This window comes from Phaethon lepturus, unplaced genomic scaffold (assembly GCF_000687285.1).
Source record: "Phaethon lepturus isolate BGI_N335 unplaced genomic scaffold, ASM68728v1 scaffold52898, whole genome shotgun sequence".
NCBI classification, from domain to species: Eukaryota; Metazoa; Chordata; class Aves; order Phaethontiformes; family Phaethontidae; genus Phaethon; species Phaethon lepturus.
In genome coordinates this window covers 1,177-25,767 of record NW_010560813.1, presented here as the reverse complement: position 1 = coordinate 25,767, position 24,591 = coordinate 1,177, and the positions used below count along the sequence as shown (strand labels likewise).

At 35.4% G+C, this 24,591-nt stretch overlaps 1 protein-coding gene across 1 annotated transcript in view; it reads right to left on the bottom strand.

The window, feature by feature from the left end:
• Positions 1-24,381, bottom strand: part of LOC104625980 (polypyrimidine tract-binding protein 2-like) — a gene marked incomplete at both ends in the record, with an annotated part of 25,848 nt that extends 1,467 nt beyond the window's left edge. The window contains 2 exons of the mRNA XM_010293773.1: positions 11,498-11,573; positions 24,351-24,381. Of these exons, the coding sequence (XP_010292075.1) occupies positions 11,498-11,573; positions 24,351-24,381 (107 nt within the window). The remainder of the gene's footprint in view (positions 1-11,497; positions 11,574-24,350) is intronic.
• Between the last annotated feature and the right edge of the window lie 210 nt (positions 24,382-24,591).

The window sequence follows — 24,591 nt, the reverse complement described above, 5'->3', positions numbered from 1 at the left end:
GGGGGAGGGGGGGTGGGCAGAGAAGATTTTCCTAGAAGAAGCAGGGAAGCACTAACTTCATTGCACAAAGCACCAGAATGATACTATTTGGAATACTGTACAGAATTCTTGTACAGAATTCCAGAAAAATTCCAGTTTGAGTTCCTTTTTCTTGAACATATGCAATAAAGAGCTAGCCAGCTAGATGGAAGTATTCTGGCTTTGGAAAGAAAGCCAGAAAAAAAAAATTGAAAAAAATGATGGAAAACAGAATGTGAGAGAAGCAAGTGTTAAGACTTCCCTTCTTCTACTTCTGGCTACAAAACATGCAAGTGTCTGAGCTATACATCCTCTGATTTCATATTAGAACAGCAGTTCAATAGCCAGCTGTATTTCAAAAAAGCACACAAATAGTGACTAGTAGAAAAATATTTTTAATTATTTGGGTTCAAATTCACGACTGAGGACTTATTCCAGAGAGCATTTTAAAAATAATTATGAACAAGACTACTTTTATTTACTCACTTAAGTAGAAACAATAAGTAGGGAGAAGGGGAATCAATAGAAAGCATTTATGCTAAATCCTCAAAGAGCCTCATCTTCATAAGAAAGTTCACGGCTGCGATTTCCAGAGGGAAGAGAATAAGAAAGTCCTCAACTGTCACTCAGCTGCAACTACCGACCATAATTCTGAGTTTGTGCCAGGAAAGTCATCTACACCTGATCTGATTGCCTGTATAAAAATATTGCATTCATTTATGACTGACTTGAGTACAGAAAGTTTTGCTAAGGGTATGCCTAAATCATAATCAAGAATTCAGGTTCTTAACTCAGTTTGCCTAAACCAAGACAACTTACTCAAGATTAAAAACATACAATGAAATGCACTCTTATTTTCAGAAGTCAAGAACTTCCACACTCCAAATTTGGTTTTGAAAAGCCAAACCAGGTAAGACATTTAACTACCTTTTCAATGTTAATAGGAAAACTGGCAAACTTAGCATCTCTGACCAAACCTATGAACAAACTTTTTACTTTTTCAAGAATAAGGTCCATACTTCCATTAAAGAAACTGATGGAAAAAAGATAAATCTATAAATCAGGAATGGTTTCCATCACTCCCTTATACCTTGTTTTAACAGCTAACCCTCTTCATTCTAATTTGAATGTTTCTACCTTTCACTTCAGCTATCTAACTTTAGATTTAGTTAAATCTAAAATTCAAGATATTCTCTTAGTTACAAATAGTATGCCTCAGGGGCAGGTCATCCCTTAACTTCACCCCCCGCCCAAAAATTCCAGGACTGAGCTTTTTAAAAAGTTCTTGCATTGTGGAACACTTTCTAAGTCTTTTCCAACTTACAATAGCAGACAAAACAATAAAAATCTAACAACATGGGAACTGGTCAAAATTCATCTAGCAGTTATCTCCAACTGACAATGCTTAGAAGGGGTCAAATCCATGCAGTAGTATATATTTTGTTTTGGTCTGCTGCACAGAAGGACAAATTTTGATGGAACACAGAAGAGTAAAATTTTAAAAAATACACACTGAACCAGGATCTGAAGTCCATCCTTAGTCTACACTAGGCTCTAATTTGTATCATTTTTGAAAATGTAGCAAGACTGGGCTTCCAGATAGCCAGATTTCGCCTGTTCAAAATAACAGAGCAACAGCCAAGTTTATGCAAAAGTACTTCAATCTTTCACCTGAAGCTCATTACACAATAGTCTTCCCTAATTCTCAATTTAAATCTCTACAAAAAAAAACCTAGAAAACATTGTAAAGTGTGACAGGTTTACCAATGTATGACAAACAACACATTACAAGCAAACTTCCAAAGGATAAAAGAATTACAGTGGTACTGAAATTAGATTTCCAAGGCCCTTGACACTTAAGCTTTCTAAATAATTTGAATTCACTACAAGTTTCAAAAATTAAATATGAAACATTAACAATGAGAAATGAGAAAGTGAAACTAAAATTGTTAAGCTAAAAGATTTTCTGAAACTGATAAGGAACCTCTGTTTTGATTATATCACCAGAAAAGCATATACCATGAATGCTCAGATTGGTACTTACAGAACTGTTTTGTCTGTTGTGTGGTTTTCAACATGTAATTTTGGCATATTAAGTTTTCCACAGCAGAATGTCCAAAAAAATTTTTTTTAAAACTAAAGCTTGTATTTGGATCAGGCTTTAGGTAATCCTGATGTTAATAGTACAAGTATCACTGGCCAGTATATAATCACTCATATGAATGTATTTGCAAACAAATGCTCCTTTAATAAGTATTGTAGTACCTAAATAAATTATTTTTCCATCTATCAGCATTGCTACCTAGTATTTGCATTTTACAGTTTTTCCACTTTTGCTGCAGTAGGTTTAAAGAACAAATTTAAAAGAATTATTCTGTTGTAATATATGTATCTTTTCCTAAAGAGCAGTTAACAGCTTTAACTTAACTCATACATACAAGTCTCAGACACTTTTATTTTTTAAGCTATCTTAAATGAAACATCTACTAAACTATTCTCTAAACTTTTTTTACTTACTGTAAAAAAGAGCTATATAGGCAAGTGCCTTTGCTAAAATTTTAAGTGAAAAAGCAGATATATAGATATCTCAAAATAATATATGCAAGAAGATACAGAATTATGCACTAGAAGATGTATGGCAATCAGAAAAAGGGGGTGGGGCAGGATGAGGGGGGACTGGCAACAAGCATTCTCAATGCTATGTAAATACTCAAAGACAGTTTTCAAGCAGTAGGGCAAGCAACCATGACAAAAGCTGTTTATTACTTACTGACAGAAGCATACCTTGCACAATGAAAGCTGAACTGGTAACATCCATAAAAAATGAAACCTACCTTCTTAAAGTAACATTTACCCCAAAACATTTAAGACTGGATTTTAAGAAGACAAGCAAGTAACATAACATCAGTTATTACTGCTTTTCTTGAAAGCCAGGAGAACATGTACTGTTTCTCCTTTTGATTATCCAGCCAGCATAGCCTAACACTAATTTATTATTTCAATAATGGCAGTAATAAAGCATGTGTGTCATATACTAAATATGCACACACATATACAAGTTAATTTTTCAAAATATTTGTGGAACAAATGAAATTTAGCTTTTAGAAAAATTAAGAATTTTTGGCACTGTATGAAACCTTTCTCCCTAACTTTAGTCTCTTATTTGCCATTTTAAATTGTACTTCTCAGCTGGAGACCCATCATTAAACTGCACCTGGGAATAGAAAACCACATTTAAAACGTGGGAACACAACTTGTTCAGAGTCACTGAAAGGTGAATTCAACTACTGTTCATTCCCTAACAAACTGTATCAGCATAATCAGTGTCCATAAATGTTAAAAGGTAAGACAAGCAAGGTGCTAAAAGAATAACATTATCTTGCAATAGAAATGGAGTCATGAAGATAAACAAGCAACCCGAAAGATCATATATTCCCTCTACAGCAGGAGAAAGACAAAATTGCAGAAAACTGGGGGGGGGGGCAAGGGGATGTTGGAGGGGGAAACATCACAAGCCAACTAATAACTACTGCTGAGGAACTGCTATTAAAGTGAAATCTAACCCTGAATATTTGTATAGTCAATTCAGCCTACCAAAATCCCCCTGTTCTGTAACAGCCATTGCAGATGAAAGCTCTCTTTGTCTCCACCAAGAAGAAAAATCCAGTTTCCATATGACAGCAGTTGTCCATTTCTAAACAAAATTTCATCTCCACAAATGGCATTCAAAGCATTATTCTTCCATCCTATATAAATAGGATACTACAGTCCAAACATAATTGATACATAAGCCACATCCTTGTTGCACAGTTCCTTCAATTTAGCATAAATCAAGTTGTTGAAATTGAATGTTTAAGAGTTGACAAAACCTATAAATGGCCATTATCTAGACAACTTGGGTTCCTAGCATTTTTAGTTTGAAAATTCTATTTTATTAAACACAGAAATAGAAACCTATATATGTAAGCAACAGAATTAAGTGCAATGTACACGAGGCATACTGCAAGTCTGTGGCATTCAATTGTTTAAGCTATGAAGATTCAATGCTACCAAGTAGTTTTTGCAGAAAAACTGATCTTGAAGTTCAGCATAACTCCTAGCAAACTGTGAAAAACTTACTTCCTGATTATAACTATTTTTTAAAACATATTTTAATAAAATTTCATCCTGGAGGAGTTTTTGTCTGCACACAATTTTTTTTTATTTTTTGAGAAATACACAAATATGGCCTAAAGTGTTCTGAGGCCAAAAATAAGTAATTTACCTCAAAAATATATGAAGTCTTTATTTTAGATGTGTAATTTTCCTTTACAACAACCTTCTTCCATATTCACACAATCTCCTAATACAGAAATGTAAGTATGTGGCTATGGGCAAAGATTTTACATACAGTTGCTTTCACCTATTATTTCCTGGAAAGAAGGGAAAAAATGTTAAATATTCATCACGAGACGCTGATTATAAAACCCTGCATATCTGCAGTAGTGAAATAATTGTTAAACAAACATCCTTTCTGCAGGAGTCAATCTCCATTTCACAACTTTCAGTACATACCACCACCACTGAAAAAAATGTAAATACTTAGGCCTTCCTGAAACACTTATTTCATCTTCCAATATAATCACTTTATACATTAAAGACAAGAAGCTTACTAACAGTATTATTCATTGTTGCTAATGTAGAAAGTACTTCTTGTTTCACATCAGCTAAATAGATGAAACTTAATGTTATCAACAAGTAGAACACAGGACACATACCCACACAGGAAGTATCTCATGAAGAGAAAGGCAATGGAATTATGAAGATACCTAGTTTACAGTTGTGGATTATGACCAGACAGAAAGATTAAATATCACAGCGGCTACTGAACACAATCATCTGCATAAAACAACCAGCTAAGGAAACCGCAGACAACCACAAATTGCAAGGGTATAAGAGAGACCACTGTGGTTTTGTTTCTGAGGTTCTTTCCTTAAATATATATACCCAGCCTGGTGTCAGATAGAATGTAGGAAGATGAGACCTTTGGTCTGATGCAGTGATAAACTCTTCCAACAAGCGCCAACAGGTTTCCAAAACAAGAAAAACAGGACCTTTGTTTTAGTACAGACATGTTCAAAAGTGCAAGCTAAAGATAAAATCTTGAATTTAAAATGTTTGAGAGAACAAAAAAGGAGATACTACACTCAAAAATAACATAAAAACATAAGGAATGTGAAGTTCTCTGAGGTCTTTATTTGTTAACCTTAAATTAAAGGTTACGTGTTCAGTGTTATTTTTGCTTGTTTGGTTGGTGGAGGTTTTCTGTTGTTGTTTTGGGGCTTGCAGGGATTGGGGGAGTGGTATGGGGGGAAGAATGTGTTCTGCAAGACTATGTACTCCAAAAGTACTTTATAAGCCTTATCCTTGCCTTGCTAGGCCACTACTACATTGTGGAAGTCTTACCACTTGAACTAAAGCATTAACCAGTAGTAATAGGTGGATTTTTACCACGGACATGTGCAAAGAAAAATCCTGACCAATCAATAATAAAACTACCTTATAGTAAGAAGAATACTGCCTGTCAGGAATTTGAGCTTAAACAAACAAACATTGTCAAGCAATTAAAAAATTCACTACACAGCTTTTAACTGGCATATCTGCACCACTTCTTATGAAGCACCTCTGTTTCAAAAACCCACTGGGAACCAAGTTTTCTAAGCAACTATGATAACACACAACATGGCATAGAGGCTGTTCAACAATGCACACTAAAACTCATGCACTTCCCTTTGGCCCTTATATAAAAATACAGCTACAGTGAAATGCAACTGAAGTGGCACAAAAATTAATTACCATGGCATAGTGATGCAGACAGAAATTAACTAAATTAATAATAATAGCCACATTTTATCTCTCCCATTCCAAGGTTTTTTTGAGGGGTTTGGGGTTTTTTTTGTTGTGGTGGTGGTGGGTTTTTTTAGTTTCTTAATTTACAAAAAGATACATTGTTCAGGCATTCAGAGCATTAAAATGTAGTTCATACACATGCCCATGTATATCTGTAGAAACTTGTAAATTATAGTCTATTATTAAATTATTCTACTTTCCAATCACATGTGCTGTACTTCTTCAAATCTTTGCAATTACTATTAATTGTAATCAATTTGCAAACTTCACAAGTAAATTACCTATGTTTAGGCATCATTAACGTTAACTAATAACCAATTTTACTTAATGTGCCATCAAAAATAGCACATCTATGTTTATTCCCCAAGTTAAACACCGCACTTGAAATATTATTAGCTCGTATGCCTCAGTACTAAGTATTCTGTTAATACAATGAATTACCTACCAAAGTCACTACTAACATTCCTTGCTAGTAAAAATAAGATCAAGATTAATAGTATCATTTAAAGGTCCAGGAGTTTGCTGAGCTCAGTTGCAAAAATATTTGAAATGCTTTTACAGATTAAACTTAAATACACAAATGTGAGCAATGAAATTGATGGCAGCTATAGTAAAAAAACCTGCCAATTCTGCTTCAATCCCTTGTCTTTGACGAGCCAATTTTCATGAAACCTGCATCAACATCTTTCACTTTTTATCTACATCCCTTAAAAATTTTATTTTTGTGTGTGAATTTCAGCAATACAGTTCATGGCATGAGCACCTTCATACATAGAACTGTTCCTAAACTTCCATTAAGCAGTCCACCTGAAAAGAAAAAAGCCTTACAAGAAGTTTGGCATAAAAGTAACCGATCACCGAGGAAACACCTTTTCTGGTTTTAAAGGAGAGGGACTATTTTTTCTTAGATTTAAAGGATGCAGAACAAGCAACTGCAGTTACGTGTTTACTGAACACAGAACACTGAAAGGTGGGAAAAAAAAAGTTATTTATGTACAATCATTTACAGTGTGCATAACTAATGTCTTTTAAAAATATTTTTTACTCTGAATGTTTTTAAATATCCTGGCTTCAGCTCTGGTGTCTCAGAATCCTGTTACAAAACCATATTTTACATTACCTAAACTGCCTTTCTAGTCATTGTCTGCTGTGCGTCAAATTGAAAAAAAGAATTCACAGATCTTTGAGAGGGTTATGCTCTCCAAAGACATCAGAATCAAGCAAGATTATGACAGTAAGTAAGAACAGACTTTGACAATATTTTCAGAAAAGCTGAAGAAAAACACTAGTAGTTGTTCAAGCAGTAGTAGAAGGCTTGTGGTTCTGACCATACAACTTCAACATATCAATGTCAACTGGTGCTCAAAAGCTCAGAAACTTTAACATCTAACATCAAAAAGAGAACTTCTTAGAAAAGCTTTAGATATTTGCTGACCTGGAACCTTAGAAGCTGTCCTCCCTTGCAACAAATTCTGATCTAGTAGATGGGATTCTTCCCTCAATGTATACAGAATGATGTTCTGCTATACTGCTCATAAACTAGTTCAGGGGGAAAAAAGTTCTTGTGTATTTAAATATAAATGCTTAACTGAAATAAAATTCCACAACAATAAGGACAGCGATCAAGTTATGTCCAGAAGAGGAGATACAAGGGTTCAGAATTAAGTGGTAAAGGAACTCACCCAGAAGTCATCCTCAATTACCCAAGTCTAACTTTTTAAGGCTGTTCTTTTTAAAAAACAAAACAAAACACAACACACAAGGGACTTAAGCAAGTAACTTGACTTGTAGTGAACATTAATATAACACACTGTCAATTTCCTTTCATCTATACAGTCTTGAAGATGGATACTGATGACAAAGCTATTTAGAAAATGCTCAAAGATCATATTTAGAAAATGCTCAAAGATCAAGCCTTGTATTTTGAGCAACATCCTCTGGACAACAGTCCAACACACTAGCACTTTCCTTAATTTCATATTGTTTATCAAATTACCAGGGGTTCAAATAATCAGTAAGAATATAAACCAAATGTTTGTCCAATAATTTTGCCAATTTCTTTCACAAAAAAACGGAGGGATGCATACATAAGACTCCCTATGGGGCAGAGAAAGCATGTATCTTTCATGCCTCACTCTGACCAAGAAAGAGAATTAGAGCAAGAGTATTCATAAAAGCATTAAAGTACTACAGTATTCTAACTGAATGGCAGCTGAATGTAAAAAAAAAACCAACACCCTAATGGAACTGTTAGCACAATAAAAGGCTGGGATGCATAATTTTTAAAAACCTCATCTCCAGCATCACCCCTGAAGACATAGCCCCCAGTTCTTCAAAAACACCCACTTCCACAAAAAGGTCATTTTGTTTATAACTTAGGCAGTTTGTTTTAGGTTACTATATCTATAGCAGAGATTTAGAAGGAAATGAGGCTGTGATTCACACGTTTGTGTGAATCAAGTTTAAGCCTGCTAGGGCACTGCCAATGACTGTTTTTTTGAGTGTGTATCCTTTTACCAATAAGGCTCAGACTATTACAAAGACAAACTGTCTCTTTCTTCTGTTCATCTAGGTATCTGGCTGGAAAAATATAATGGAATCAGATGTTGAAAATATTAAGGTCAAAACCAGAATAGGTTTCTGTGTACTCCAGAAAACAATGACCAGGTCTCATAAAATCATGACACTTCCGAATTCTAAGAATGAGAGGGCAAGAACAAGTATTACTTTTAACTTTTAAGAGTTACAGTGTAGGCTGATTTCTACATGTCTCTTCACAAAGAATTTAATCAATGATTACAGATTCTTTTAAGCCCTAGAAAATCTGAGGAAGATTCACCACTACCGTGCCTTGGCTATAGAAAAAAAAAAAAAAAAAAAAAAACCACACAAACCCCCAAAAAACAATCCTCCATTCACAAAAATTTTACTTTTCTCCTTAGAAGAATTTAACAACAGAACTGAAGCAAAAGGAAGCCATGAATTCAGACACAAAGAATACTTGAACTCATTTGGCTTCAGGAGATGGGCACAGAAAAATTAACATATGGGTTTCCATTTCAGATCTAATTACTTCTGAGTCTACAATCTGAACTGGTAAACTGTGCAAGTCTGGGAAAAAGTACTTCCAGGCCCACGATAAACAAGACAGCTATGGGAGGATATATTCAGAAGTAATATTGAACTGTGGATTTAGCCTACTCTACAGGTTTTTTATGCTATTTAACAAAGGCAGGCAGGCAGAAGAGAAATCTGAACACAATCCCAAGAAACTGCCTAAAACCAAAAAAACCCAAACCAAACCCCCGCTTCCACTGACCTCTATAGAGAATGGCTTGAATTATAATCCTGCATTCAGGTTGGGGGTTTTTGTTTGTTTGGGATTATTTTTCCACCAACCTCCTTTACATATTACAAAACTAATATGAAAACTCTTACAGTAGGCAACTGATACTGCAGGAACCAGGGCCACTACTCCTCGGACCACTGTTGCTTGTTAATGAGATCATTTCTGAGAAGTGATTTACGGTTCTGGATGCTCAGAGACATATCAAAAGGCCTTACTTGTATAAAATGTAAAGAATCAATTAATTTGAAAACTCTCTCACAAATGTTTAATCTTTGGTAACAAAAAACCACACACAAACAAAAACAGAAAAAAAACAAGCCAACAAACAAAAACACAAACCACAAACGCTAAATCAGCTTAAAAACGGGGGAGAAAGAAAAAAAAAAGGTGGGGAGAGAATCTGTATTTGTTAAATACATCAAACCTCCAAGTTCACATAATGGAATCAAAGTACTCTTTCTCCATTTTAAGAACCTTTAAAGGAGAAAAGAATTTCTATTTAAAGTTTGAGGCTGCTTAGACAAGGTTTTGTATTTTTTTCTTCTGAAAACTCAAAATTATACTAATTCTTATTTCCATTTTTTCCCTTTAGCTTTTCATTTTTTCCTTTGATAAACTGACTTGCATTTAGTTTCTTGAACTATAAGTTTTTCTGAAAACATATCTGGAAAATTTGGTAACATTCTGGACCTTGTCCTGGTAACAGTGCTCTCTGTCCCCCTCCCACCGCCCAAATCCAAACACACACAAACCAAACACATTTTCATTCTAGTTTCTCATTTAAGTGAAGCAAACTTCTGAAGCACTAATGCCCAGGACTGCAGAGGACAGGAAGAAAATGAAAACAAGAAGAGGGACCTCTTGCAGAGCCAGAGGGAAGTAAGAAGAGCAGGGGAGATAAACAAATATTCTTGGGTTCTAAAATGGCTATGAACGCACTACACTGCATTTTTATCTACTCCGAAAAACCATCATCTCTCCACCTTTGGTTATAGAACTGCCAGTGGAAGTGGTTCTCCTCTCTTCTGCTGCCACAAAACCGCACCTCACATTGCACTGAGTCTAGCAATTGTGCAGCTACATGGCTGATCAGTAAATTGCTCTAAGGGAAAACTACACTTTCTAAGCAGCACAGTTTCATGCTGGATTAGCTCATTCTGCAAGTGTATGAGCACTCCAACATAGAGTGTAGAACAGAAACATGTGGAGAAGGGGGGGGTTGTGCTAAGGATGTAGGATGAGGAAACACAGAACTACCCATTCCGGTAATACCTGCCATCACAGCACCCTAAACGCAAGATGAAACTGCACCCTGAATCCCAATCTTGTACTACTAGATTAAAAGGAAAGAGTCTGCTGTAAAATCTGTTGCATTATCAGCAACTATACTGCTCAGCACATAAATAAGGAAAAACTGATCAGGAACATTAAAGCAGTGAACCAGGCAACTATTTGGAAAGCCCAGCAGCACTCTGACGCCATAAAACAATTCCTCCACATCTCTGAGGAAAGAAAAAAAAAAAAACCACTATGGGGGGAGCAGAGAGAAAAAAAGAGAAAAACAAGACCTCTGAAGTGAGCCCTCCAAGGGAACTCAATGCACATTCAACATACAGAAGCATTAACTGCAATAGAAAGCATTTGAGTATGTGCCAATTCATGAAAACCCTTTCTATCTAGCATCACCAGAAATCTGATTAAAGAGCAACCACACTCACATTGCACTGATGTTCTGAGATTCTACTGCTGCGATCTCAGACTGAAGTAGCAAAGTGAAGTTTTTTGCTTTAACAATCTAAACCAGAACAGACCAAAACTCTGTCTTCCTGAATCCATACTATATTATGAAAATGGCACAGTGTTCTTCCCTGCAATGCCCAGACCCACAGATGTCTACATGTGAAAAGGCTGATGTCATACAAGAGTTAAGCTGTTTACCTTTGCTTGGTAGTTGCGATTGCTTACTTTGAAGGCAGCTGTACAAGACAAGTGCAATTTTTCATCCCATCACCCACCAACAATTTAGTGTACAGACATCTGAAAGTTGCCTCTTGTTTTATGGGATTACTCTTCTCAGATACCCAAGGTTTGTGAGTATATACAAGGTCACTACAGTCTAATGCATGCCAACAGTTTCCCTCTATAGCACAACAGATTCTTCTTTCAGTGTTCTCCCCTTATAAACAGGAAATGAGTCCAAGTATAAATGATAGATTTCTTCTTTGAAAGGGCATCACTTACCAGTAACTACCATGCTGCTCATGTTAGAGTTCGGGCTATTGAGTACACTGCCTGAAAGAAGTTCGTCAGATCCTCTCTAAAAAGAAAGAGACAGTAAGAGATTTTTTTTCCTCTATTTTGTGATTTTTAAAGATGATATTAAAAATGTCAGTTTGACAGGGAAAACCTTTAGAAGAACTTAAGCAAGCATAACCAAACCTATTCAGGTTTGGCAGACTTCCTTTTTTTAGATAAGTGCAACAACTTGAAATCTAAGTAAAGCAGTATATTTACATGGCAATCTTTGAAATGAGAGCAGCTTAAGCACAGTTGTTTGACCCACCACTGAAATGTAGCCACCTCCAGACACAATGAGAACTGCTGAAAAATAATTACATCCAGCATTTTAAGTTAAAATATTATTATATTTAGTCTATTTCAATAACAGTTAAATTAACTTATTGATTTAATATTTTAATATACATATATACTAAATTATTATATCTAGCTGAAACTACAAGGGCAATCTATACCAATAGAAATATGGAGTTTAGCTCAATTCTAATACCCCTATTTAAAAAAAAAAGACTTGTCTTCATAGGAAATGAACAATTTTCATTTTGGGGACATCCATTTGTCCTGCAAAACACAACTTAGGGCAGGGAATTACACCTTCATTGCAATTCTTAAAACATGACAAGTATCAATTAAATGGTGACTCGAAAGTGCAAAAATCAGAGGAGGGTTTACATTGAAAGCACACAAGATAATCTTTTCCTCTCAAATTATTTGCAAGACGGGCACTTGACATAGCTGAGGAAGCTTTTGCTTCTTTTCATGCATTTTTATTTTTTTCTTTTACCCCTCAACCCCTTCCATCCCTCAAGACTTCATCTCTCAAAAAGCTTCCAAAATATTTAGGTGATCTTTCACTAACAAAAATTTTTAAAAGGCAATAAACCTGACATGCTTTGAAGATTATCTTTAATTTCTTATGGGTTCTTTCTCCACTTCAAAAGTCTTTCCCCAGCACCCTTAACACTAATCCAGGTCATCGCTAAAACAGAAATGAGGAAAGACGACAGTTACTACCCATATTTATAAAAATAAATGTTTTAATTCTTTGTGGACACTACAATAGAATCTCAAAAATAGTTAGTGAATGTGTTTTACAGGGGACCTCAGTATTGCATACTAAATTAACCTGAGGATATCACCTTTCTAGGCAGCACAGTTGCAAGATACATAAAATCAAACCTTTACCATTTTATCATAATGCACTGTATGTGTGTCCATACACAGAACAGTATGTTAAAGCTTGTTTAATCCACACCCGAAACCCAGAAGCTCTTAAAAATAGTATATATGTGTATGCATACATAGAGCCACTGAAGTTTACTTAGTTTTCAACATCAGCTCTGAAGAATCTTTACACAGTTTATTCAATACTCTAAGCTCTTAAGAGTACATAGCAATCAACAAAGTTGTGCTTCTCAAATCAACAGATTTCCTTTAAAACTGAGTAATGCGTAATATCAGGATTAGGTAGGACCATGAGAAGGACCACATCTTGTCCTTCTCAATGTAGGAACAGATCTTTAATCAGATATAGCTAAGGAAAAATTTAGCCGGACAAAACTGAGAAAAAAGAGAAGTTATGGAAACTCTCTGTTAGTCAAACTTCATTGCATTCTATTGTAAATATAATACACTAACCCAGGCTCAGTATAAGTTGAAACATAAACACTCCTTTCTCTTTAGTCTTCTGTTTTTCTACCATGTTATTTACATGGGTAGAATATTGCAAAATTCGGGATTACTAGCAGGATTAGCTCACTCAGTGGTAACTGCAGTTACTTCTGACTGCACCTAGCCTTGCTTGGAAGCCCTTGTCTGTAGCCTGGACAGCTCAACTGAATAGGCAGAAGTAGAAGCAGAGTCTGAATCAGTCCATAGTCAGGCATATTAAGATAATTCAGCAGCAATTTTTTTTTTTCCCCCTTGCTATGCCAGACATTAATTTGCAACAGTACAGCAGTTACTACATAAACAGTCGAAGCATTGCCAGTACCAAATCAATGCTCTTTCCAAACCTGCAGGAACTTTACAATTCTAAATTATCTCAAATTTGAGCTGTCTTCAGCTTCGGAAAGTTACTTACATCAGCAACTGCTGACTAGCAAAACACAAGAGTGATTACATAAACTTGTGGTTCCTAGTAAATCAGACTTTCAAAAAGCTGTTAATTTCTTAATCCACAGCAGAAAAACCTAAAAGGAGCACAAATTACTCAATAGAGTGGATATTCAGTTACTGCATTTATGTTTCATGAACAGTTAAAAAAGTTTTCTCTTCACTTGGAAACATACCATTTTGCATTTCGTTAATACATTCAGTCAATCACAAGATTTTGCCATTATACTTGAAAAAGTTTTAACAGTTTTGCCTCAGAAGAAAAATTAAATGTGAATTCCTTATATTCGCATGTATCATAAATTCTATTTTTTTTTTATTCTCATAAATCAGTGTTCACAAGACTGATACACAGATGTACAGGTTTGTATGTGGAATGTTCTTCGAGTTCACCATGAAAACACAAACATACAGCAAACCTCTGCTAACTCAGTCCCATACATATTTGCCAAGCTTTTGGTAAAAGACAAAGATATCTTTTACCATGTGAGTAATCACCTTACTAAATATACATGGTTATTTTTCCTTATCTGTTCTTAAGCAGCCTAAACACCTCTGCACTTCATTCAGTATGTACTTTAAAACCAGCTATGCAGCAAAAGACACATGATGCACTTAGACACAGAGTGGTTAAATTACAAAATCAAAAGCAGTAACTGCCAGGCAATTGTCATTTACTTCAAAGGAGTTAGCTCAAGATGACAGTTGTCTAGTAAAGCAATTTAATATAAGCAGTTCAAGTAAGCCAATGCGTACTCTTAAGACTGGCACTACCATGTGACACAAGCACCTCCTGAATTACAGCATAGATATAAATACTTATTTTACTTACATTTATTCAGCAGAGATTGACTTTATTCAATTTGTGGTTTGGGGTGCTTGGCTTTGTTTTTATGTGCATCTTCTTTTAGAGGGTGCTAAGACAAAAAGGACTTGCATCTTGCTCCAAGGGCAAAGCTCTTCATCCCTCCACTCTCACACACAAATTGCAGAATTGGAAACCATTTCCCAAGCATCTTGAACATTCACTAGTCTTATTCTCAAGCACGCCAGTTCTGCTAGTCAAATCACGCAAAGCAAAGAAACCTTTAAACTAATTTAGGTAAATTCTATAAACTGCTTCAGAGATGAGGAAACTAAACTCAGATCTTTGAAGAACCTAGCAAATTAGATTCAATGAAAAATCGAAGATCCAAAAGCAATGTTCCCTTAACTCTTTTCCCCACATTTGCACACAGATGTGCAAACTGCTGTGTTCTAAAGAATCAAAGCAAGTTTGAGACTGTGTAACAACACTGAAGATCACAAACACATGGATCACAGAGATGTCCAAATCTAAGTTAAAATAACAAACGAAAAAAAAAACACAATGATTTTTACTTTGTCATAGACTGCAAAGGAAAGTTCCTATAATAGCAACATGGTAGAGACTAATTGAATATCCATTTTAGCATGAGGGAAGGAGATTATAAAGGACAAAATAAGAAGTGCAAACTGCTATTATACTATTAATAGGTCATCTTCTGACAGTTTAGTCCTCAACAGCACAAGTTTTCAATGCCATATTCCTATTCCTACTAATGTCAAGAACATTAATCTGTATTACCCTTCCATGAAAGCTAAACCACTAACTATTCAGATCAGAGATATCTAGAACATTTCTTCATGAAACTAGCATCTGCCAAAATACTGCTACACAAAATAAACAAGGGAATTGCTAAAATAACTTCTTGCAATGAGTGAACCTAAATTTGTTGCAGAGTCAATACTGTCCTTTCAATGAAGCCCATGTTATCACGCCCTTGCCCCCACAAGAGCATTTTCATAGTGGCGTGAAAACAGCATGTTAATGTATGGCTTCAACCAATGGAATTATGTAAAACTGACATGTAGGATCACTTTCAAAAAAAGATGAAAAATATACCAACTCAGACACTGAATACATATTTCAGAGAAACTTAAAAATTATATACACAAAGGTTATTTCATATACTATAAATTGAAGATACCACTTTGATATTTCAGTTACTTTCTGTAAGCGAATAGAGTTATTGCATATACTATCTCTTCTACAATTTAAAAAACACAGTTACACAAAGAAAAATCCCCTAGCTTAGCCAATTAATCTCCTAGCTCCTTGCTTTAACAGTCATAACTAACTCAGAATCCCTCACTACACCAGCTGGATTTACATAGCAGGCTTTCAGATTTTTTTTTCCCCTCATAACAGACTACTATAAAGCTTCATGCTATCACAGGTTATATTAAGTAGCTATGTAATTTCAGGAAGTCATTACAGTCATACTATCCTTTCCAGGCTAATCAAAATTACACTATTTAGAAGTCTTTGCCAACTATTTACCTCACATTCCAGATAAGGCTTTAAATATTTCAAACATTTCCCAGATTTAATTACAACCAAGGTATTAAAAAAACAAAACAGTTACGACTTTGGCTTGAGAGTTACCAAAGAGGTTTAGTCTTAAGCAAAGTACTTTTTGACAACTGTTTATGAAAGAGAAGCATTATCAGCTCTTTTCCCAATAACTCAGGGCTATGGAGACTGACCAGAAGTTATGGCTGAACCTAATAAGGACTGTATTATAGAGGGCTTATTAGAAGCATGTGTAGACGCACTACAATACTACAAGAACACTAAACCAGTACTACTAGAAAGAGTTAACAAGTGACAAAACTGCACTTTCTTAAAAAGTCAACAGCATCATCTAAAATAATTTCTTAAATTCCCACTGGAAAACATAAAGAATACATGCAAATATATTGGAAAATACGTTTTCTGATAGATCCTCTCATTTGTGGTATTCAAATTTGCCCATATTAGAAACCTCTCTCAAGAACAGGATGTTTTTGCCCCCCTCTCCCCCTTCCCACTTTCCCTGCCTCCTCCCCCAGATGAAAGAAAAAAGGAGAACTTGAACTGCACTGCGCATTTACCACAGTCATTCTCAGCCTACAGGCATGAATTTCTCAAGGGGTATGACAAGCCAAGAGACAGATCTCATGATTTAAAGAAATTTAACAGTATTGTAAAACACTTCATTTCTAACAACATCTGGGAACAATTTCAAAGAAAAAGCCAGAAACCTTACTGTATGGGAGAGGAATAAAAAGCGTATGAGAATTCCAACCCAGATATTAAACATTCCTCTCTAACAGGTACACACTTGTAAACACATTGCTTCAATATTCATTGTCTGAATTAACTTTGGGAACTTTGGAAACAACAGGACAACACACTTTAAACCCCCAAACACAGCATTTATAAATTTCTTTCAGTTTACATGAGATGGATCAGAATTTAATGAAGGTTTCATTTTTAACAGGATACATTTTTAATAAAACACTGCATAAATACACCCTCACATACTGTTCAGTGAAGAAGAAATACTTGATCCGCCTTATACTCTGACTGTATGTACTACTGCCAAAACACATAATCCAAATTACCTAATGAATACGACTATTACACCTCTCAGACGTATAGGATCACAGAAGACTCATTCAGGACAGGACAAGCCAAGTCCAAATATACATCCAAAAGAAATCCCATACAGGTTCATAGGTATTTTACAAAGTGTACAGTTTAACCTATAAGCTTGTTATCACTTCATCAGAACCTTACATACAAGGAGTATGTCTATTTCATTTTTTTTTTTTAAACTACACTGTTTAACTATATTGGCATGAAATCTTATAAAAGAAGGCCATGAACTCCATGAGTGTTTAATAACTCACTTATAACACCACTTGCTTTTAATTCAGTGTGAAGTTAACTGGATACAATATGACCACCTCTCCACACTTATTCTCTGTATTCTCTTTTTCCCCACTTCAATTCTTTCCATGCTGTCCTCACTCAACCATATATTGTTTATATATCCTAACAACTAACTTCACCATTTTCATACTCATATTTTTTCAGTAAGGAATGATCTAGGAGAAAATTAAGCTTTTATTCTTTTTTCTTGCAACCACATGCATGGTATATGCCATGTACCTAATTTATGAAAACACAAAAAGTTTGTAGAACTTTGAGAGAGGGTGATCAAGGGAATCTGAAAAGTCTTTAAGATTGAAAGGAGACAAGTCTCAATTCCTCTGAAAAGCCTCCAGGTTCTCAAAATTCAATGTGGAAAACAGACAAATTTCTCAAAAGATCCAGATGGACTATTAAACCAGAAAGCTGGAGAATCAAATCTCCATTGAAACCATGCCACCCAACCTCATTTTGAAACCTCCACATTTTCCATGGTAATGAAAGACTGCAGGCAAGAGTCTAGTCCAATACCAGTCGATGCTTCAAACATCCAGGAGGAAGTATACAACGTAATTTATTCCAACATTTCAGGCTTTCTATTCCACTTTTACCAGGTAAGAAAGTGTTACTCTGAGGCAGCTGTAGACAACTGATAGTAAATTAGAATAGGCAAGAACAACTTGCTAGAGCCACCACCTGGATGTATTCTTAGCTTTCTAGTTAGAGAATGATGGCACCTAGATATACAGATTTGGTCCTTCAGTAGCAGTTTCTACACCTCAAAATAAAATCCACTCAATTCTCTACTATTTTGCAATAATAATACACAAAATAGCGCTTTTAATTTAACTCAATACTCACGTTACATATTCATAGAAAAACTGATTTTATGTAAAGCTAAAAACAGCTGCATGTACTTGCAGCTATAAAAAACAAACTAAACATCGAAATCAAACATCACAGTCCTACTAACAGCTTGTGAAACCACAACCTCATTTGAACCAACTACCACCAAAAGCAACAGTCATACCTTCTCCCTGGCCCCAGCAACTTGCTCCTATTCTGTCCTCCCTAATTCTATATTGCTACAAGCATTAAAGTAACCACACGCTTTGGTACAAATCTGACTAAAGAGATGTAACTCGCTGTTCTGTCTGCTTAGCTTTATCCTGGTTAAGTTCCCAAGAGAGGTTTGTGAGGCTGCTACCCAAACATTTGTTGCACAAGTATTACAGTGATGGAGAAAAACTGGAATGCAGCTTGATTTGCTTACGAAAACATGGCCCAAAGCTCCAAAAAATGAGAAAGGTATTTTCATGCTGGTATTGGCTCATATTTTTTAGATGGTGCAGGTGACTGCATTTCTCTTCTGACAACACCCTCAATTAAGATGAAACATAGGTGTTCTGTGACAAATGAGAAATAGGCGATTTCCAGTTAGTGACAGACATCAAAAGATATCAAATATGTATACTAAGCCTTCCTTACACTGATGCATACTTGCTACAGAGCACAAACTAATTTTCAACATTTTTCCTTTCTTCCCATTTTCAGCTCTCCTTATTTTTTCACATGTATTATGGTGGCTGAATGAGCATTAAGAAAAAAAAAACCCAAAGTTACAAAGAAAAAAAAGAATCGGAGTACACTGTTCTGGGAATAAATATGAAAGTCATTTCAAACAGGGTCAATTTAAAGAAGTTACTGTTAAAAAGAGAGCAGATGTCTTTCATTGAAGGAAGTTATTTTTTTGTCACCAAGGACACGTTCCCCGTACCACTGCTGAAAAGACAAATCCAGATGCCAGTTCTAAACTTCTGAACATAGTCACACTTCATCTTTACTTCACTGCACATTTTTTGTTGTCTACTGTTGGTACGACTAAGTATTACTGAACACAAAAGTTGATTTAGAAACATCAACCTAGATAACACAAAATTAAAACAGTTCCTCCAGTTCACAAAGAACCCATTTTTCTCACATCACTGCCCTTAGCAGCCTCTGTCTGATCTACAAGCAATCTACTAGTAATTACACATGAAAAGATAGCTCAAAACTATCGTTCTAATATTTTAAATACAATAAAACAGACCACCACATGGCATTTGTCTATGAATGAGTCAGTTTTTTATCCTACCACTCCCTTTTATTTAAGTACCTAGAATAGTACAACAATAGGTACAACAGTGAAGGCAAAATAGATTTCAGAAAAAGAAGAAACTGAAAGGAAAAAGCTATCTAAATACTTTCTCATTCCTTAAGTTTAGAATAAACTTATCTTCTCACAACTTGCTAGAATTTCTAACCAACTTTTTTCTACACATTTTTTCATTATACAGTATACAGTTCAAATAAAAAGTCACAATATATCCACAATATTCGTTTCTACCACAAGGAAACTCTCAGCTATTAGTAGCAAAAAAGGGACAATGTTCTAGTAATTTTCTAAGATAAAAGTTCACCCCTCAGAACTTGAGTTAAAAAAAGTGGACAATGTTTCAAGAGTACTTACAGACACTGCCACTGTAGTGGCAGTCTTTTCTCCATCAGCTCATATCTCCTCTGGTTTTAGCTACTGCCCGTCCCTCATACTATTATACTCCCCAATGTTAAATTTCAGCCACCAGGAAAAAGGGGCACTTTGTGACACAATATTGTTTGGAAAACTGTGAGAAAGTATGAGGACAGTGCTTCTTAGCATCTGCTACCTAACCCTAAGACAACCGACTAAATACACACCAAGAATTCCCTCTTTTATTAAGCATACTGCAAAGGCTGATGCCCTGACTTTCCGGGAAAAGGGCATTCCCACATCTTTTAAACTTACAAAACTATGTTTACAGGGATATATGAGTTTTCGCTCCTGTGGACTGGGGCTGTCCACACATGGCAACTGAAGCTCAGGTTTTGGCCAGTGTAGCTCAAAGCAGTGTCAACAATGTCACAAATTCCCAAACGCCGTGTATCAAATAATGCATCCATAAAGGAATGCCTGCTTTTTTCTCCCATCAGGTAGAAGTACACCTCAGCCATTCTGAACACTCAATTTTTCAGGCCCCATTTACTGCACAGCTACACATACCATCCAGGAAACGATGGTACATTAGGCTGAAGTGGCACACACTGGAATACAATAAGAGAACTATCGTCTTCAATATGCGTCAAAAGTTCACCTAAATTGTTCCCTGCATCTGTGTGATGTATATTCTTTAGATCAAATTTTATACCCCTTGAAGATTCTTTTCTCTGGAGTAATTAAAAGATACATTATACACTTCATACATTCACTTCAATAGTTGAAAAAAGCTCTAGCACTCCAAGTGCCAAATCAGTTTACTTACCCAGATTAAATGATCATAACTGTAAAGAGAACGTAAGACAGCAATTTGAACTACAGTTACTAGATTCTGATACTCAAACCTATATAGTCAGTGAGCAACAAGTTTGAGAATAGAAGCTAGCTAGCAGGCCTTTTCATTTTTCGTGACTAAGGACCTCATGTAATAAAAACAGAGCAACTGAGATGCACCATTTTAAAACGAAAAAGCAAGCATTTTATATAATATGGCATTTTTTAAAACTATGCATTAAGAAATATATAAATTTAAAGTGTACAGAATTTCAAGAAACTGAAAATTAAAAAAAAAAAAAAAAAATCAATGAACTACATAATATACTATCATTACCGGAATCCTTAGCTCTGTTCTACTCAAAAACACTTACACAAAATGCTTATATACAACAGGAGTTCACAAAGTAACATCAGACAGAGCTAAAGCTCATTCTTTTTGTATTATTTTGTAAATTGCAAGGTAAGGGGTAAACTGTGTGCAGAGTGACATTTCCTTTCCTCCATCAATTCTAGGAAAGCAAAACAAAACATTACAGACCAAATTAAATATGAATTATTTCATACGTATTTAGAAGATGACTAGGTTTTGACACGTTCTACAGCTTTCAGAAATTAAAGCACACTGCTCCTCTGACATTTTAGCTGGGAAGCATGTTCCCACTACATTTCTTGAATTGTGCAAATCTTGGCATTTACTCTATGTAAACCAAGTTTTCAAACAGTATTTGTAATTTTTTCCACCCCCATTTTGAGTTTTAGTTTTTCCTCGTCTTTTGGTGTTAATTTCTGGTGACTCAACACATAAATAAAATCAAGATTGAACATTCAACGGTTTGATGAACAGAAATGTTTTAAATCAAAACGTACCACAAAAATAAATGTTAGTAGCTTCAAAGTTAGCAGCCTCATTAACAGTTTTACAGTTTCACAGCTACCTGCTAATGAAACACCATAAGCAAGTATTCCTTTTACTTTATACTTGCCTTGCCCACTTGCAGTCCCCAAGGCTCAAAAGTCCTTTTTGATTCAAAGACAATTCCCAGACTACGGAAGTTAACTTCTGCTATTACTCTTTCACAAATGGGTTTGAAAATATAACTAACATGTTCACTTTTCTGTTTAAGAGAGAAACCAGCAAGGCAAGAGTTAATATAATTTTCAAATTTGTATTGACATGATTGATGATGATAAAATAAAGCAAACTGTCCAAACAGAAGGGTCATATGTCACAATCCCTTTCTCCAAGTATAATTGAATGTATCACAAACATGCTGTATAACTGATCAGCCTATATATATACAGTACGTGCAAAATCTCAAGAAAGCATCAGGTCAAACATCCTGGGTAAGTTGATTTCACACAAGTAAATCCCTGCTCACTCCCAACGGCTATCCAGTCACAATAAAAGCAGTATCAAAAGAGCATTACAACTGCTGATGCAACTCCCTGCACTCAAAACTTGCTCCCTACACATTCCCAAAGAAAAGACAACAGCCAAGGAAAGGCAGGATGAATGTTCCCAGTTGTTTACATACCACTTACAGGTAAAGCATTCCTCAACTTTAAAAACTCAGTTCATCAAGAGCAATGAACAGTCACCAGAGAACATAAAGGACAAATGTTTCATGTGGCCTTCCACAAAACATGACTGAAGCCAGCATTAGACTGCTACCCAAACTGCATATATCAATTAGAGAGAGATTCCATTTTCCATTCTTATTAGCATCTTGAGATAATTACAGAAGCTCCAGAATACAATCCAGTTTACTCCTTCCATATTAAACAGCTTTCTTCAGAAAACCATCATCCTTTTTATTTATTACTACTTCTGTGCACAAATTGTTTCCTTTTAAAATCCAGAGAATAAGTCCATTTTTACAAGGCAAAAAGCACAACTTTTTTACATTTCTGTGCCTTTCCTTGTATTTATTTTAATCACTACCTCTGATACACCTGTCTTACCTTCTTTCTTATGACATATTCATAATATAACTTCTACACTCAACAGAAAGAAGCAGTGATGTCATCTAAAGTGTCTTTATTTCATTGTCTGGCTAGTATCCGAAAATATTGTTCCAAAATTGCACTACACTCTTACAGTGTATTTCATGAATGCTCAAATTTTCATAGGGTTCTAAGTCACTCATAGTTAAGAATAAAAGAGATACTGAATCCATTTACTTCTCCTGAAGTTAGAATGTCAGAATTTAGAGTTCAAGCAATACAGGGTCTACCCGAAATTGCTCCTTCATTAGACATGATTGAAGGCAATTTATAAATCATTTTGCCCCAAAGCTATTCATATGAGGCAGTTTACTTCTGAAAGACTTGAACTTCCTTAGGTACTCCTCCAAACTATTAAATACATTTCTAAAGTTTTAATCAGTTAACACTTTATCCTCCCAGGCAAAAGAGAAACAATAATGCCAGTTCATACTTCTGATTGGGTTTAGCTCCCATGGAAGTACTTTAATAAATACACTTTCCTCTTGATTCAGAGAGTGATTTTAAGCTTCTCTCCAATACTGCATGAACATGTGGAGTCAGATGGGTCCAGAATCTATATAACTGGCTTCTTACAGCTCCTCCTAAAAGCAAGCTTTCTCAGAAACATACTACAGGTACATATGACAGAATAGCTGTTTTATCTACAGGCTAGCCATATTATGTAAGAACTAATTCAAATCCAGCAGGACCAATACTGCATCTAAGCCAAAGAGCTTTACTAGACAAAACCTGGTTTACCAAGCAGTTAACACAACAGATCAGCTTCAGGCGAAAAGGCAGCTACACAGTATAGATACAGAGTCCCTGGACAAACGTGGAGACTTAACTGTATGCCCTAGAAAACTTCTACGTGTCTACTAGTGAAATAGAATTGTTTGCGTGCATTCATTAATATAGCTAAAGTTCCCTTGTCCCATGTATCTTTGCATTCTCATTACTTCTCAGTCTGCTTCTACAAAGTACTGATCTAATTCCTGCAACAGATCTGAATGCAAAAGTAAAATAAATAGTAAATTAACAAGCATTTGGAAGCTCTTTTCTTGTTGTAACAAATAGGATAAATGCATAACTGAACTGGAGAAATAAGAAGTAAAGCAAAGCAAATGCCCACTTCTTTGTCTACATAACAAACTCTACCTCCCATATTTTTGTGTCCTATTACAGGCAGTAACTTCTCTTTTAACTTCAATGGTAACTGTTTTGAAAAAAGGATGGGGGGGAGAAGAAATATGTCTTTTACAGTCACCATGAAATAATGAGAAAGTGTTGTTTTGAAAAAAATCTGCAAATTTAAGCTTTAAAATAAGAAGTTGACACCACTACATCAATCTAGAACCAGTTTACAGTTCAGCGCCTAGAAAAGTCTTTTGTGTAGATCCTCCAATTTACCTCTAGGATTTTTGGTTAATAAAGCATATGCTGCTGACTATTATATCAGCTGACAATGACTAGTTAAAAATCTTACAACTTGCAGTTACTGCTGCTCAAAGTAGTTCATTTTGTATCAACGATTTGCCCCCTTATTTGCTAAGTGTACATCCTACCTTCACACCAACTGCAACATCAGTGACAATGCTGTAAAAAAAAGAAAAAAAGAACACAAGTCAACCAATTTATCCTCATAAAACCAACTTTTTAATGTATTGCAATGCCAAAATAATGAGGAATCTAAATAGCCAACAACTTCCTCAATCAAGAATATATGTTCAAAGAACACAGCAGGACTGAGTGGAAGTACAAAAGAAACCTACAAAAGCTGCCGAGCTCCCCCAGCTTATAGGCTTC